Source organism: Mesoplodon bidens (genome assembly GCF_964165515.1).
Source record: "Mesoplodon bidens genome assembly, chromosome: 10".
In the NCBI taxonomy this organism is placed as follows: Eukaryota; Metazoa; Chordata; class Mammalia; order Artiodactyla; family Ziphiidae; genus Mesoplodon; species Mesoplodon bidens.
The window spans coordinates 68,108,893-68,124,557 of NC_138172.1; the positions used below are offsets into that span (position 1 = coordinate 68,108,893).

General features: G+C 39.8%; 1 protein-coding gene across 2 annotated transcripts in view; it reads right to left on the reverse strand.

The window, feature by feature from the left end:
* SRPK1 (SRSF protein kinase 1) overlaps positions 1–15,473 on the reverse strand; it is a 90,090-nt gene extending 74,617 nt beyond the window's left edge. Inside the window, exons 1-2 of one of the 2 annotated variants that reach the window (XM_081245322.1) lie at positions 15,389–15,473; positions 14,800–14,860 (exon numbers count right to left, since the gene is read on the reverse strand). In XM_081245322.1, the coding sequence (XP_081101448.1) occupies positions 14,800–14,860; positions 15,389–15,401 (74 nt within the window). In that variant the 5' untranslated portion in view covers positions 15,402–15,473. Of the gene's footprint in view, positions 1–2,621; positions 2,691–14,799; positions 14,861–15,388 lie in introns of those variants that run through there. The other variant, XM_081245324.1, reaches the window with a different exon arrangement.
* Between the last annotated feature and the right edge of the window lie 192 nt (positions 15,474–15,665).

The following is a 15,665-nucleotide window of genomic DNA, read 5'->3' on the forward strand; positions in this document are numbered from 1 at the left end:
TACCTAATCTGATGCAAAAATTTAATTAGATACTATTTTAAGTTGCAGGAACTACACACAGTGGAGCTCAATAAATGCTAAATTTCTCCCACAACCTTTTCCATATATATCTTTCCTGACAGATAATTTCTTTCTTTTGCAAACTGACAAACTGAATTTAATTTCTGAGACATACTCAAGTAGCAATCTCAATTCAGTAATCCTAGGAGCTAGGGTTTGGCAGCACTGAAACAAAAATTTGAGTGCCTAAATTTATCAGATGATATATACACATAATTAAATATAAACTATCCCTGATCTTTAGGGACTCTAACCCAAACTAGACCTGATACATATATATAGGAAATACCAACAGGTGAGTTAAAACCATTACTTCAACACATGAATAGTAATAAGAAATGTTACATAAAAGTCAAGGGTAAACCCATTTTAGCTAAGGAAAGAAGCATGAGCATGGGAGTAGTCACCAAAGCACTATACTCCTAGCTGAGTACTGAGCTAGGCCTGCACATACAATTTCAGCATCAGAATCTCGCCATCTGCAGATAAGGCAACTCAGATTCAAGGAAGTCAAATGATATTGTCCAAATTCATCCAACAACCATGTTGGAGGCAAGCTGGAACCTGGGACTGTGTGATTCAAGAAAATAAGCTCTTTTTTAATAAACAGTATTTGAGCATATACCTATTCTATCCTTCCACCTACAACACGAGCATAAGTTAGCTAATTTATCTCATTATATTCTTTTTTTAAAAATTTATTTTATTTATTTATTTTTGGCTGCACTGGGTCTTCGTTCTATGCATGGGCTTTCTCTAGTTATGGCGAGCGGGGACTCCTCTTCATTGCGGTGCACAGGCTTCTCATTGCAGTGGCTTCTCTTGTTGCGGAGCACGGGCTCTAGGCACACGGGCTTCAGTAGTTGTAGCACATGGGCTCAGTAGTTGTGGCTCACAGGCTTCTAGAGAGCAGGCTCAGCAGTTGTGGCACATGGGCTTAGTTGCTATGCAGCATGTGGGATCTTCCCGGACCAGGGATTGAACCCATGTCCCCGGCATTGGCAGGCAGATTCTTAACCACTGTGCCACCAGGGAAGCCCTCTCGTTATATTCCTAATACTAGCAAGAAATATGCAACATACAATTCCTGCAAAACCTATTCTCAAAGGCATAGGTAGTCATAAAAGAGAAAAGGGGTATCAAGGGAGCTTGCCACCAAGCTCAGGTATAGACAGAACCTGACATCTGTCAGGTTAAAGGACATTCAAGGTCCTTCACAGGCTGAAGGGCAGCACCACAATCAAGAACAAAGTGAATGAGAAGATACAGTTGCCCATAAACTACCTTTACATTAATAATTAGTTACAACATAAGGCCACCTTAGTATTTCAGGAAACAAAAGTTCACAAGACCACCCCCAAAAGAATGGGTAGCATTGTTTAAAATGCCTAATCACTCAGAACAAAGAAGTAAGAATTTGAGTAAATTAAATAATATATAAAGGTCATCAACATGACTCATGGTACCAACACCAAACTTCATGCCATTGATGACAACTCTTATACTGGTGACAATTCTTATATAGTGGTTAAAATATATATCAAATGTTCTCAAACTTTTTGATAAGCAATCTTTAAATACCTATTATGCAAAGCATTTAAGCCACCAAGGAATTTATTACTCAATAGCAATGAATTATACCTGGCCTTAACCTTTATCTATATAACCAAAGGCTCATCATGGTACAAATGAATATGATTTTTATTTATCTAGCTCCTGCCAACTAACTTTTGTGTCCAGTGCTATTATACTTCTCTGAAAATGAACAGAGTATAGTTAACTTATTTTGTGGTTTCTGACAACTTTCTGAAAGCATTCCTTGTTAAAGTAGTTGAAAAACTAGATACTCTGGTCTTCATAGCTAATCTCATGGATCTTTTTCAAATTCCCAAAGTTAATCTTCCAGTAAGAGGTACACAGAACCACAGATCTCTTCCACAACTGTGTTTACTATAACTTTAAGGGGAAGGGCTAGAGATAGTATTAGACCTAATAATTAGGCCAATTAGTAACTAACTCTCACCCTGAAGATTCTACAGCAGAGATTACAAACTGCAGGCTGTAAAATCCTGCCCCTAAACTTCTGTTTATAATGGTTATAATGGTTAAAAAAAAAATCAAAATAGTTGTTGAGAAGCACATAAAAACAAAGATTTCCAGGGTCTCTCAAAAAATCTGAAGACCTGGTAACACGACTCATCTTCTCACAGGACAAGTGAGAAAGCCCACTCCATACATTCTAATAACCACCATTCCCTTTTGGCTTACTGATAGTATGCTTCAGAAGCCATATTCTAAAAATAAATCAAAACAACCACAAATTACTATATATTCAATATTCATTTTAAACTAAGAACACAGATGACCCAAATTCTACAAGATTTAAAAAAGCCAAAGATGTAAAATGAAAGCAAAAGTTAAACAAATGAATCTGTGTACCAGGTGGTAACATAATCACACAGTAAGGAACTAGCTCACATAACTTTAAAATTCAGTAATTTGACTCTACATCCCTATTGAAATACTATGCCCTAAGAAGAACAATAAGAAGAAATCATTACCTTTCTTCAGTAATCATACTACTGGTTGTAGTGTTGACATTGTCATTCTCAGACTATTCTGTATTTATACTGTGGGAAAAGAAAATGAATAATCATGTTGGTGCTGTTAAGAACAGGGGTTTTCAACGTGGGAGAAAGGAGATAGAGATGTAAAATCAAAGAAGATAAGGAAAGTCCCTGGGTCATTTAATTTGATTTTTAAGTATAACTTGAACTCATGATTTTTTTTTAAAGAGAAAAAACACAACTTATTTCCTAATTAACCACAAAAAAGGCCTAGAAACAATGACTAACTCAGTAGAAATAAGCACCTTAAGGGCCCAGACTGTGATCTCCAAATGTCATTTCCCACTAAAAGGCTTCTTAGAGAAAGGTCTATTTCTTTGACTGGGGCAGAAAATGTACAAGTCTGGCCAAACTGTCATACCAGATAGCAGAAAGCTATCAAAGATGCCTCAGGCTGAGTCAAATGACTCAAGGGCCATCATGAAGGGACTCCAACTGGCCAAAGATAGGACAATCAATAAAAATAACAACTATACATGCTACAAAATGCATGAGCATTAAAAACATGCTAAGTAAAAGAAGCCAGTCACAAAAGACCACATATTGTACGATTCCATTTATATGAAATATGCAGCCTAAGCAAATCCATAGAGACAGAAAGTAGATTGGTGGTTGCCTATGGTTGGAGGTCAGGTAGCATGGGGGGTAATGAGGAGTGACTGCAAACGGGTACAGCGTTTCTTTCTGAGGTGATGGATATATTTCAAACTTACTAGATCGTGGTGAAGGTTGCACAACTCTGTGAACATACTGAAAATCACTCAATTGTACACTTTGAACAGGTGAATTTTATGGTATATAAACTATACCTCCATAAAGCTGTACAAAACAAAAACAAAACTACAATGGATTGAACCTCAAATATGTTTAAATCTGTGTGTTCATAATCAAATAAATCTTATTGGTCATTTTGGAGGATGCTAGGAACCCAGCTCATTATTTTGAAAACTGGAAAGTATAAAGTATTTGTCCAGTCTGTCATACACATGAAGTCTCTCCCTAGATAAGCAAACAGAAGAGATAAAGTTTCTCTTTACACAAGTATTACAATTAATAAATTAAAGAATAATAGAATATTACCATTTTGCAACCCCAAATAAAATCAGGGATCTAGGCAATAATCAAAGGCCACTAACATCACAAATAAAGAGTCAACCAGACAGAAGGTGCCACCTGATAGAAGTATACAACACCACCAATGAAGCAGTCTAGCAAAACATTTGCAGGGACTTCCCTGGTGGCACAGTTGTTAAGAATCCGCCTGCCAATGCAGGGTACATGGGTTCGATCCCTGGTCTGGGAAGATCCCATATGCCACAGAGCAACTAAGCCCATGTGCCACAACTTCTGAGCCTGAGCTCTACAGCCTGTGAGTCACAGCTACTGAGTCCATGTGCCACAACTACTGAAGCCATTCTCCACAGCAAGAGAAGCTGCCACAATGAGAAGCCCATGCACCGCAAGGAAGATTAGCCCCCGTTTGCCACAACGAGAGGAAGCCCCCACGCAGCAATGAAGACCCAACGCAGCCAAAAAGAAATAAATTTTAAAAAGTTTGCAAAGAAAGAAAAAACAAAAACAAAAACCATCCAGAACCTATAGATAAAAAGACTAGAGAGACTTTTAAAACAATGGCAAAGTTGGATATTTGATATCAACTTGTGTTAAAAAAATTTTAGGTGTCATAATAGTACTGTAGTTATGTTTTTAAAAATTAAGAGTCCATATCTTACAAAATGATAATGTCTAGGGTTTGCTTTAAAATAAGATGGAGGGGAGTGGGAGAAGATGTATCAATAGATGAAACAACATCAGCCATAGCTGATAACTGTTGGAAGTTAAGGTGGATATATGAAAGTTTATTTTGCCATTTTCTCTCATTTTATACATATTTGAAAATTTCCACAACAAAGCTTTTAAAAAGACAATCATGCTGCCAATTCTGCACAACCTTGGAATTACTGCATTTCACAAACTCAAACATGAAAATGTCTCCCACCATTTTACATCTCTGAAATCAAGACACATCTTACAGTAAATGGTGTATCAGGTTAATTGGTAGTATTTTTTCCTTAGTAGTACATAAAATGGTGAATTAAAAAACTGACAGCATCTTAAATTCAATGAAAAAACCATAAGATTATAAATATATTTAGATATCTATTTCTCTTTAGCTAAATCTTACTTGCATTGTACCTGGAAAGGAAGAGTTAAAAAAAAAACTCCTAGCTTTCTGAATTTTCTTATTTGCTTGGGATTAATTCAGTTACAGTGAGAGAAGCATTAAAATGCTTCAGCCAATATAAAAATGAACTTAGTCCCCAAACCAGCATTAGTGGTAGACAGGGCCTGGGGAACACTAGGCAAAAGTCTATCTAAGGTGGGTAAAAAACAAAAAAGCTTGCTGCAGTTATCCTACCAGGTCTAAAAACTTGAGTAAAAATAGATTTTAGTTGACTAGCCTGTCTTTTCATTTTTAAGAAAAAAAATTTTTTTAATACAGCAGGTTCTTACTAGTTATCCATTTTATACATATTAGTGTCTATATGTCAATCCCAATCTCCCAATTCAACACACCCCCACCCCCACCCCCTGCCGCTTTCCCCCCCTTGGTGTCCATACGTTTGTTCTCTACATTTGTGTCTCAATTTCTGCCCTGCAAACCAGTTCATCTGTACCATTTTTCTACGTTCCACATATATACGTGAACATATGATATTTTTCTTTTTCTGACTTACTTCACTCTGTATGACAGTCTCTAGGTTCATCCACGTACGTTAACATATGATATTTCTTTTACTCTGACTTACTTCACTCTGTATGACAGTCTCTAGGTTCATCCAGGTCTCTACAAATGACCCAATTTCATTCCTTTTTACAGCTAATATTCCATTGTATATATGTACCACATCTTCTTTATCCATTCCTCTGTCAATGGGCATAGAGGTTGCTTCCACGACCTGCCTATTGTAAACAGTTTGCTGCAATGAATATTGGGGTGCATGTGTCTTTCTGAATTATGGTTTTCTCTGGGTACATGCCCAGTATTGGGACTGCTGGGTCATATGGTAATTCTATTTTTAGTTTTTAAAGAACTTCCATACTGTTCTCCATAGTGACTGTATCAATTTACATTTCCACCAACACTGCAAGAGGATTCCCTTTTCTCCACACCCTCTCCTGCATTTGTTGTTTGTAGATTTTTTGATGATGCCCATTCTAACTGCTTTGAGGTGATACCTCACTGTAGTTTTGATTTGTATTCCTCTAATAATTAGTGATGTTGAGCAGCTTTTCATGTGCTTCTTGGCCATCTGTATGCCTTCTTTGGAGAAATGTCTAAATAGGTCTTCTGCCCATTTTTGGATCGGGTTGTTTGTTTTTTTAATATTGAGCTGCATGAGCTGTTTATATATTTTGGAGATTAATCCTTTGTCCGTTGATCTGTTTGCAAATATTTTCTCCCATTCTGAGGGTTGTCTTTTCGTCTTGTCTGTAGTTTCCTTTGCTTTACAAAAGCTTTAAGTTTCATTAGATCCCATTTATTTTTGTTTTTATTTCCATTACTCTAGGAGGTGGATCAAAAAAGATCTTGCTGTGATTTATGTCAGAGTGTTCTTCCTATTTTCCTCTAAGAGTTTTATAGTGTCCAGCCTTACATTTAGGTCTCTAATCCATTTTCAGTTTATTTTTGTGTATCATGTTAGGGAGTGTTCTAATTTCATTCTTTTACATGTAGCTGTCCAGTTTTTCCAGCACCACTTATTGAACAGACTGTCTTTTCTCCATTGTATATTCTTGCCTCCTTTGTCATAGATCAGTTGACCATAGGTGCGTGGGTTTATCTCTGGGCTTTCTATCTTGTTCCATTGATCTATATTTCTGTTTTTGTGTCAGTACCATATTGTCTTGATTACTGTAGCTTTGTAGTATAGTCTGAATTCAGGGAGTCTGATTCCTCCAGCTCCATTTTTTTCCCTCAAGCCTACTTTGGCTATTTGGGGCCTTTTGTGTCTCCATACAAATTTTAAGATTTTTTGTTCTAGTTCTGTAAAAAATGCCATTGGTAATTTGATAGGGATTGCATTGAACATGTAGATTGCTTTGGGTAGTATAGTCATTTTCACAATATTGATCCTTCCAATCCAAGAACATGGTATGTTTCTCCATCCGTTTGTGTTGTCTTTGATTTCTTTAATCAGTATCCTATAGTTTTCTGAGTACAGGTCTTTTGCCTCCTTAGGTAGGTTTATTCCTAGGTATTATTCTTTTTGTTGTGGTGGTAAATGGGATTGTTTCCTTAATTTCTCTTTCTGACCTTTCATTGTTAGTATATAAGAATGCAAGAGATTTCTGTGTGTTGATTTTGTATCCTGTAACTTTACCAAATTCATTGATTAGCTCTAGTAGTTTTCTGGTGGCATCTTTAGGATTCTCTATGTATAGTATCATGTCGTCTTCCAACAGTGACAGCTTTATCTTCTCTTTTCTGATTTGTATTCATTTCTTTTTCTTCTCTGATTGCCGTAACTAGAACTTCCAAAACTATGTTGAATAATAGTGGCGAGAGTGGACATCCTTGTCTTGTTCCTGATCTTAGAGGAAATGCTCTCAGTTTTTCACCATTGAGAATGATGTTTGCTGTGGGTTTGTCATATATGGCCTTTATTATGTTGAGGTAGGTTCCCTCTATGTCCACTTTCTGGAGAGTTTTTATCATAAATGGGTGTTGAATTTTGTCAAAAGCTTTTTCTGCATCTACTGAGATGATCATATGGTTTTTCTTCAATTTGTTAATATCATGTACCACATTGATTGATTTGCGTATATTGAAGAATCCTTGCATCCCTGGGGTAAATCCCATTTGATCATGGTGTATGATCCTTTTAATGTGCTGTTGGATTCTGTTTGCTAGTATTTTGTTGAGGATTTTTGCATCTATACTGATCAGTGATATTGGTCTGTAATTTTCTTTTGTTGTTGTATCTGTCTGGTTTTGGTATCAGGGCCTCATAGAATGAGTTTGGGAGGGTTCTTTCCTCTGCAATTTTCTGGAAGAGTTTGAGAAGGATGGGTTTTAGCTCTTCCCTATATGTTTGATAGAAATCACCTGTGAAGCCATCTGGTCCTGGACTTTTGTTTGCTGGAAGATTTTTAATCAGAGTTTCAATTTCATTACTTGTGATTGGTCTGTTCATATCTTCTATCTCTTCCTGGTTCAGTCTTGGAAGATTATACCTTTCTAAGAATGTCTATTTCTTCCAGGTTGTCCATTTTATTGGCACAGAGTTGCTTGTAGTAGTCTCTCAGGAAGCTTTGTATTTCTGCGGTGTCTGTTGTAACTTCTCCTTTTTCATTTCTAATTTTATTGAGTTGAGCCCTCTCCCTCTTTTTTCTTGATAAGTCTGGCTAATTATCAATTTTGTTTATCTTCTCAAAGAACCAGCTTTTAGTTTTACTGATCTTTGCTACTGTTTTCTTTGTTTCTACTCTGATCTTTATGGTTTCTTTCCTTCTGCTAACTTTGGCTTTTGTTAACTCTTCTTTCTCTACTTCCTTTAGGTGTAAGGTTACATTCTTTATTTGAGATTTTTCTTGTTTCTTGATGTAGGCTTGTATTACTATAAACTTCCCTCTTAGAACTACTTTTGTTGCATCCCATAGTTTTTCGATCGTCATGTTTTCATTGTCATTTGTCTCTAGGTATTTTCTGATTTCCTCTTTGATTTCTTCACAGTGATCTCTTGGTTATTTAGTAACGTACTGTTTAGCCTCCATGTGTTTGTGTTTTTTACGTTTTTTTCCCTGTAATTGATTCTAATCTCATAGCGTTGTGGTCAGAAAAGATGCTTGATTTCAATTTTCTTAAATTTACTGAGGCTTGATTTGTGACCCAAGATGTGATCTGTCCTGGAGAATGTTCCATGTGCACTTGAGAAGAAAGTGTAATCTGCTGTTTTGGGATGGAATTAAATATCAATTAAATCTATCTGGTCTATTGTGTCATGTAAAGCTTGTGTTTCCTCATTAATTTTCTGTTTGGATGATCTGCCCACTGGTGTAAGTGAGGTGTTAAAGTCCCCCACTATTATTGTGTTACTGTTGATTTCCTCTTTTATAGCTGTTAGCAGTTGCCTTACGTATTCAGGTGCTCCTGTGTTGGGTGCATATATATTTATAATTGTTGTATCTTCTTGGATTGATCCCTTGATCACTATGTAGTGTCCTTCCTTGTCTCTTGTAACATTCTTTATCTGAAAGTCTATTTTATCTGAAATGAGTATTGCTACTCCAGCTTTCTTTTGATTTCCATTTGCATGGAATATTTTTTTCCATCCCCTCATTTTCAGTCTGTATGTGTTCCTAGGTCTGAAGTGGGTCTCTTGTAGACAGCATATATATGGGTCTTGTTTTTGTATCCATTCAGCAAGCCTGTGTGTTTTGGTTGGAGCATTTAATCCATTCACATTTAAGGTAATTATCGATATGTATGTTCCCATGACCATCTTCTTAATTGTTTTGGGTTTGTTTTTGTAGGTCCTTTTCTTCTCTTGTGTTTCCCACTTAGAGAAGTTCCTTCAGCATTTGTTGTAGAGCTGGTTTGGTGGTGCTGAATTCTGTTAGCTTTTGCTTCTCTGTAAAGCTTTTGATTTCTCCATCGAATCTGAATGAGATCCTTGCCGGGTAGAGTAATCTTGGTTGTAGGTTCTTCCCTTTCATCATTTTAAGAGTATCATGTCACTCTCTTCTGACTTGCAGAGTTTCTGCTGAGAAATCAGCTGTTAACCTCATGGGAGTTCCCTTGTATGTTATTTGTCATTTTTCCCTTGCTGCTTTCAATAATTTTTCTTTGTCTTTAATTTTTGCCAATTTGATTACTATGTGTCTCGGCATGTTTCTCCTTGGGTTTATCCTGTATGGGACTTGCTGCGCTTCCTGGACTTGGGTGGCTATTTCCTCTCCCATGTTAGCGAAGTTTTCGACTATAATCTCTTCAAATATTTTCTTGGGTCCTTTCTCTCTCTCTTCTCCTTCTGGGACCCCTATAATGCGAATGTTTTTGCATTTAATGTTGTCCCAGAGGTCTCTTAGGCTATCTTCATTTCTTTTCATTCTTTTTTCTTTATTCTGTTCCACAGCAGTGAATTCCACCATTCTGTCTTCCAGGTCACTTATCCGTTCTTCTGCCTCAGTTATTCTGCTATTGATTCCTTCTAGTGTATTTTTCATTTCAGTTATTGTATTGTTCATCTGTTTGTTTGTTCTTTAATTCTTCTAGGTCTTTGTTAAACATTTCTTGCATCTTCTCGATCTTTGCCTCCATTCTTTTTCTGAGGTCCTGGATCATCTTCATTATCATTATTCTGAATTCTTTTTCTGGAAGGTTGCCTATCTCCACTTCATTTAGTTGTTTTTCTGGGGTTTTATCTTGTTCCTTCATCTGGTACACAGCCTTTTCAACTTGTCTATCTTTCTGTGAACTGTCTTTTCATTTTTAATATAGGAGTTCCTAAACACCCACCACTTTTAGCACTTCAACAAGTTGCTGGTTTCAAGTAGTAATCTAAAGAAACATGGTAAACTGGCAAGCCTCTGGGCCTCACTGTAGAAGAAACACTAATGCAAATAAAATTTACTAACGTACATAGACTTACTGAGAAAGAAAAGAGGACAAGAAAATATTTCTAAGAGCAATTCTAAAATGCAATTCTAGCAGTACATAATTTTTAAAGTACATACTTTAATGGTATCACACAAAGTTAAAAATGCAACTTTTTTTAAACACAGGAAAGTTGACATCAAAAATTTCAAAGGTAAAAAGCAAAGAAACAGATTAGCCACATTTAAAAACATCAACTTATGTCAAGAACACACTATAAATGTAATTTGAAAGGCTAACAAGCTAAGAAATACAAATCTGTCACATAACAAAAGGTATATTCTTAATAAACAGCTCTTAGTATCAAGAAAATAATCAACAATCCAACATAAAAATGGACAAAAGATAGTAGCAGGTCAATAAATATATCCTCCAAATGGTCAACCTTTTAGTAATAAAAGAAATGAAAACAAGATACCTTATAGATTACTGTCTTTGGGAAGCTTTTTCAAGTAATACTGTCCAGTTCTGGTGGCTAAGCAGGAGCTAGAAGAATATTCCCACTCCTAGTATTCTGCCTAGAGGAGCCCTTCATTTACCTCTTTCAAGTGTCACCTTATCAATGTGTCCTCCATCACCCTATTTAAAACTGCACCCCCATTTCCCATTTCTCAGTCCCTTTATCTTAGTAAAATTATTAGATATGAAATCCATTCTGGAATTATATTCCATAGAAACAATTTTGAAAGCAGACATAGAGACATCCCTGGTGGTCCAGCGGTAGAGAATTCACCTAACAATGCAGGGGACGTGGGTTCAATCCCTGGTCAGGGAACTAAGATCCTACATGCCAGGGGGCAACTAAGCCTGCATGCCACAACTACTGAGTTCACGTGTCTCAACTAGAGAGCCTGCATGCCACAGACTACAGAGCCCACCCGCCCTGGAGCCTGTGTGCCACAATTAGAGAGAAGCCCACACGCCTCAATGAAGATCCCACATCCCACAACTAAGACCCAATGCAGCCAAAAATAAATAAAATAAATAATAAATCTTAAAAAAAAACAGACATAAATTGTCTTAAGTTATAAAAACCTGTAACAAACAGATAAAGGCACACAGCTCTTGATATACACATTGAAAACTGAATACTCAAAGGGAGATATAACGTATCCTTTAAGAGACATACCCAATGGGCCATGAAAGTGTACCTAAACACCCATGCATCCTGAGGTCCCTTATTCAGAAGCCTCTGTTCACTCAGCCTCTATTCTTATTTGTCCTCAGATACACCAAAAGGAATTGTCACTTGGAGACAGCAATGGTTAGTATCCAGGGCTTTGGGGTATGTCAGATCTGGGTTAGAAACCTAGCTTTAAATTTTCTAGGGGAGTAATCTGGCAAATCTCAATTGCCTTATCTGTAAGGTAAAAGAGATTATCACCAACTAGTTAATGTTAGTAAATAAGAGTACAGTGTCTGAAAAACTGAAATGGAGAAGGAATTCTTCAAGTAAAACTACTAAAGACAACTAAAAATCCCCAAAGTCAGATCTTTCAGCACAGTAAAAGAACCCAAAGGAAACAAATCCTAAAGAGCACTGAGCTGGAAGGCAGGAGCCCTGGATTCCAGTTTTGACACTGCTACAAACTGGTTCAGCTCCATGGGAATATTATTTAAAGTATGTAGATTCTAGTTTTAAGATCTACAAAATCAGGGGACTGAAAATCCTTTCCACCTGTTCCACACCATGACTAAATTACTAGGATGTTATTTACTGTTGTACATCTATAATTTCTAAAATTTTTCATTTAAATGTTTGGTTTTTTTAAACTTCAAGTCCTGATGAGTTTTCATTATGACTGAGCTACCAGTCATAACATATAAGACTGTTTCCTTAACTAAGTAATCCAAGGTCAGATTGCTAAAAAGCGGCAAAATCAGAATTCAAACCAGATCTGACTCACTCCAAAGACCAAACTATCGCACCCTTCTTCCTCAGACTTTCTCCCTGACTAATCTCCTTGTAACTAGCAGCTTGCCTTTGCAAAATGACTAGAAGTCAGGAGTGCAGTCAAGAGTCAAGGAATAGAGTCCAGTTACCTGAGACAGGTGGGCTTGAACTTCTGATACAGTACTCTAACCAAGTTAATTAGTTAGACATTTCAAGTACTTAAAAGGAGGCTGGAGAAACCAAAAAAAAAAAAGTAATATTATCAAGAAAAACTATTAATTGAAGACAAAATAAAAAATTAAGCACCTCTGAAACTATAAGTAAATGGGGGTGGTTCAAGGAGTCAAAGTTGTACAAGATGAAATATTCAGTAAAATAACTAATTATCTGTACTACTCACTTGCTTTTGTGCAAGTGACTCTAGGTTACCCACAGTAGTGAATGGAGGAGTAATAATAATAATAATAATAATAATAATAATAATAATAATAATCCAAAGTACATATATTCAGCTTTACAAATAAAGCCTATGGTCTAAACAGATAATCCACGGGGCTTCCCTGGTGGCACAGTGGTTAAGAATCCACCTGCCAATGCAGGGGACACAGGTTAGAGCCCTGGTCCGGGAAGATCCCACATGCCTTGGAGCAACTAAGCCCGTGCGCCACAACTACTGAGTCTGCACTCTAGAGCCCAAGAGCCAAATACTAAAGCCCACATGCCTAGAGCCCGTACTCCGCAACAAGAGAAGCCACCGCAATGAGAAGCCCGTACACCACAACGAAGAGTAGACCCAACTCACCGCAACTAGAAAAAGCCCACGCACAGCAACAAAGACCCAATGCAGCCAAAAATAAATGAACAAACTTATTATAAATAAATAGATAATCCAAAGTACTGAATATCTGGTGTTAAAAATAAAGTATATGATCACCCATACATATTTATCTCCCAAGTTATAGGCTGATTCAGGCTAATATCAAGGTTAACTTCCAAGTGGAGAAACCAGGACAGATGAAATCTAAATAATACAGTGAATAATAAAATCACCACCTCCTTACATCAGTAGAAAACAGATAGTTTTATAACACATTCATATCAGCTCCACAGAGAGTAACAAAACTAAGGCTGTGCATGCAAGCTCGCACACGCACACACACAGAGTAACATTTAAATTCCCACTGCACGGGAGAACCAGGTTAGCTCCTGGCTGTTTCCATTAAACCAATCTGGGAGTAAAAACTGGTTTTTGAATCATCCATACATGGATAATCAAGAGGCAAATTAAATACACACACAAACATACAGAAACTCACATTTAAATGCACGGGTTACCAAGCACTTCACAAAATAAAGAATTTCATAAGACAGTTGATAGAAATGAAGCAAGAGGTGAGGTTATCTACCACTTTAGCTCTATTGATAGAAGTCATCGTTTGCTCTCCTGAAATATTAGGCAGCTGCCGAAAACAATACACAAACATACACACATGCACACATGCCCGGATCTTGTATCATCATTCAGAAAGAAAACCTAGGAAAGCCTCTGAAATGAGTTTTATCAGCTCAGAAAGACTTAGATGGTGTACAACTCCACGTAGCTCCAAGGAAAAGGAAAAGTATCATGAAAATAATGCATTTTTTTCTGAGTACAAACTGTCTAAAAGACAATTTCCAAGGCCCTCTGCAACTAAATGTGAGTACAAGATAAAAGTTCTTCAGACTAAGCCTCACTTGCAGAAGCCCTCTACTGGGCGTTTCTATGACACTCTGACCAACTTTTGTGTTTCCCACAATAGCACTAAACCACGATTATGCATCCTGCTGATAAAAACCGGCAAGTGGCATTTAACACACCAAGCCAAAATCAGCAACAGCGTTGGCTAAAGAACTTCCCCGTCACCACTGTGATGCCCACTCCAGAAGGTATCTGCATTCAGTGCGAGGACTTGAGGTTCAGGGAAAAGAGAAGCAGCAACAGAAACCAGCTGCATACCCCAGAGGGCTGCCTGCAGACTGCAAGGAAGGCCAGGCGCCTGCAGGCTCAGGAAGTTGCCTAACCCAGGGGAAAGCTCCATGCCCTCCTCTATAAAAGGGAGCGTGTGGCTGGCAGACCAAAATATGGAAAATTCATTCAAGAATTCCCTGCCGCCTACCCTGCAGACGGAGGAGGCAAATTAAGACGCTGGGAAGCAGGTATGGAAAGAGAGCAGGGTTCACAAACTGATAGTGATCTACCAGCTCTGTGGGGAGGCTCAAACTCGGGGAGCTTGTGCCTCCTCTCTGGAGTTGGGAAGGTAAGGTACCGGTCGGGCTACGGTCCTCTCCCAACAGCCCTTTCCAGAAGGCGCGGGGCTGCTAAGACGCAGACCTGGCCTCCAGCAACAGAAGCTCCCGCCCACATGGTTCACGGGGCGCGACCGACCCTCCTTGGCCGCCCCGAGGCCATGTGGCTGCGGCCGGCGGGGGTCCAAACCCTGTGCACGTTCAAGGCGTGAAACCAGAGACGAGGTGCGGGGGCAAATCCAAAGGAAGGGATGTTGGGGGGCGAGACTCACTTCTTCTGGGCTTTGTCCTTCTTGGCCTTGGTCCTTTTCTTTCGGGCCTGGAGCGCAAGCACTGCAGGAGAGAGGGATGGATGAAGGGCGAATGGGGAGGAAACGAAGAGACCAAGGTGAGGGTGGAGACCCAGCAGGGGCGCGAGGCCCGGGTGCGGGGCCTGCCTGAGGGGCGGCTCCGGGGCAAGCGCCGCGGCGTCGGCCAGGCGGCCGCTCAGGGGGCTGGCGGCCCACGGAGCGCAGAGCAGCGCCCAGGCGGGGCACGCCGGAAGGGGCTCAGGCCGGGTCAGGGGACTGGCGCGCCGGGGTCGGCCTCGCCTGCCGAGGGCCGGGCCCTGGAGTGGCCCCAAGGGGCGGGCCGGCCTGGCGGGGAACGAGAGGCGATGACTGCCGGCGCGGAAGGACGCCGGAGCTGAGGGGCGCGGACCGGCTGCCCAGAGGCGGGGGGTGAGGGGCGGCGCCACCTCAGTGGAGGGGCGCCGCACGCCCGGGGACCGGACGGCGGCGGTTAGGCGAAGCTCCCGGCGTTGACCCGGGCTTTGACCCGGCGGCCGTTGCCCCTCGTGGCGGAGGCCGCTCCACCGCTCACCTTTCCGCTCCATGGCGAGACCGGTAACTGCCTGGCGCCTGCGCACTCCAGTGGCGGTGACTCCCGCTCCCGCCGCGGCCCAAAACCAAGCCCGCGCACACCCCGCCCCCCAGTTCCCGCCCCGCCCCGCCCACGACGGCGCGCGTCTGCGCGTTGAGCGCGGAGCCTACCACCTGTTCCCGAGAAGGGGGGGGCAGTAAAGAATTGGGGGAGTAGGGGTGAAGGAAATAACACCGAGGATGAACACGCAAGGGGTGTTTGAGGACCGAGCTTGGAA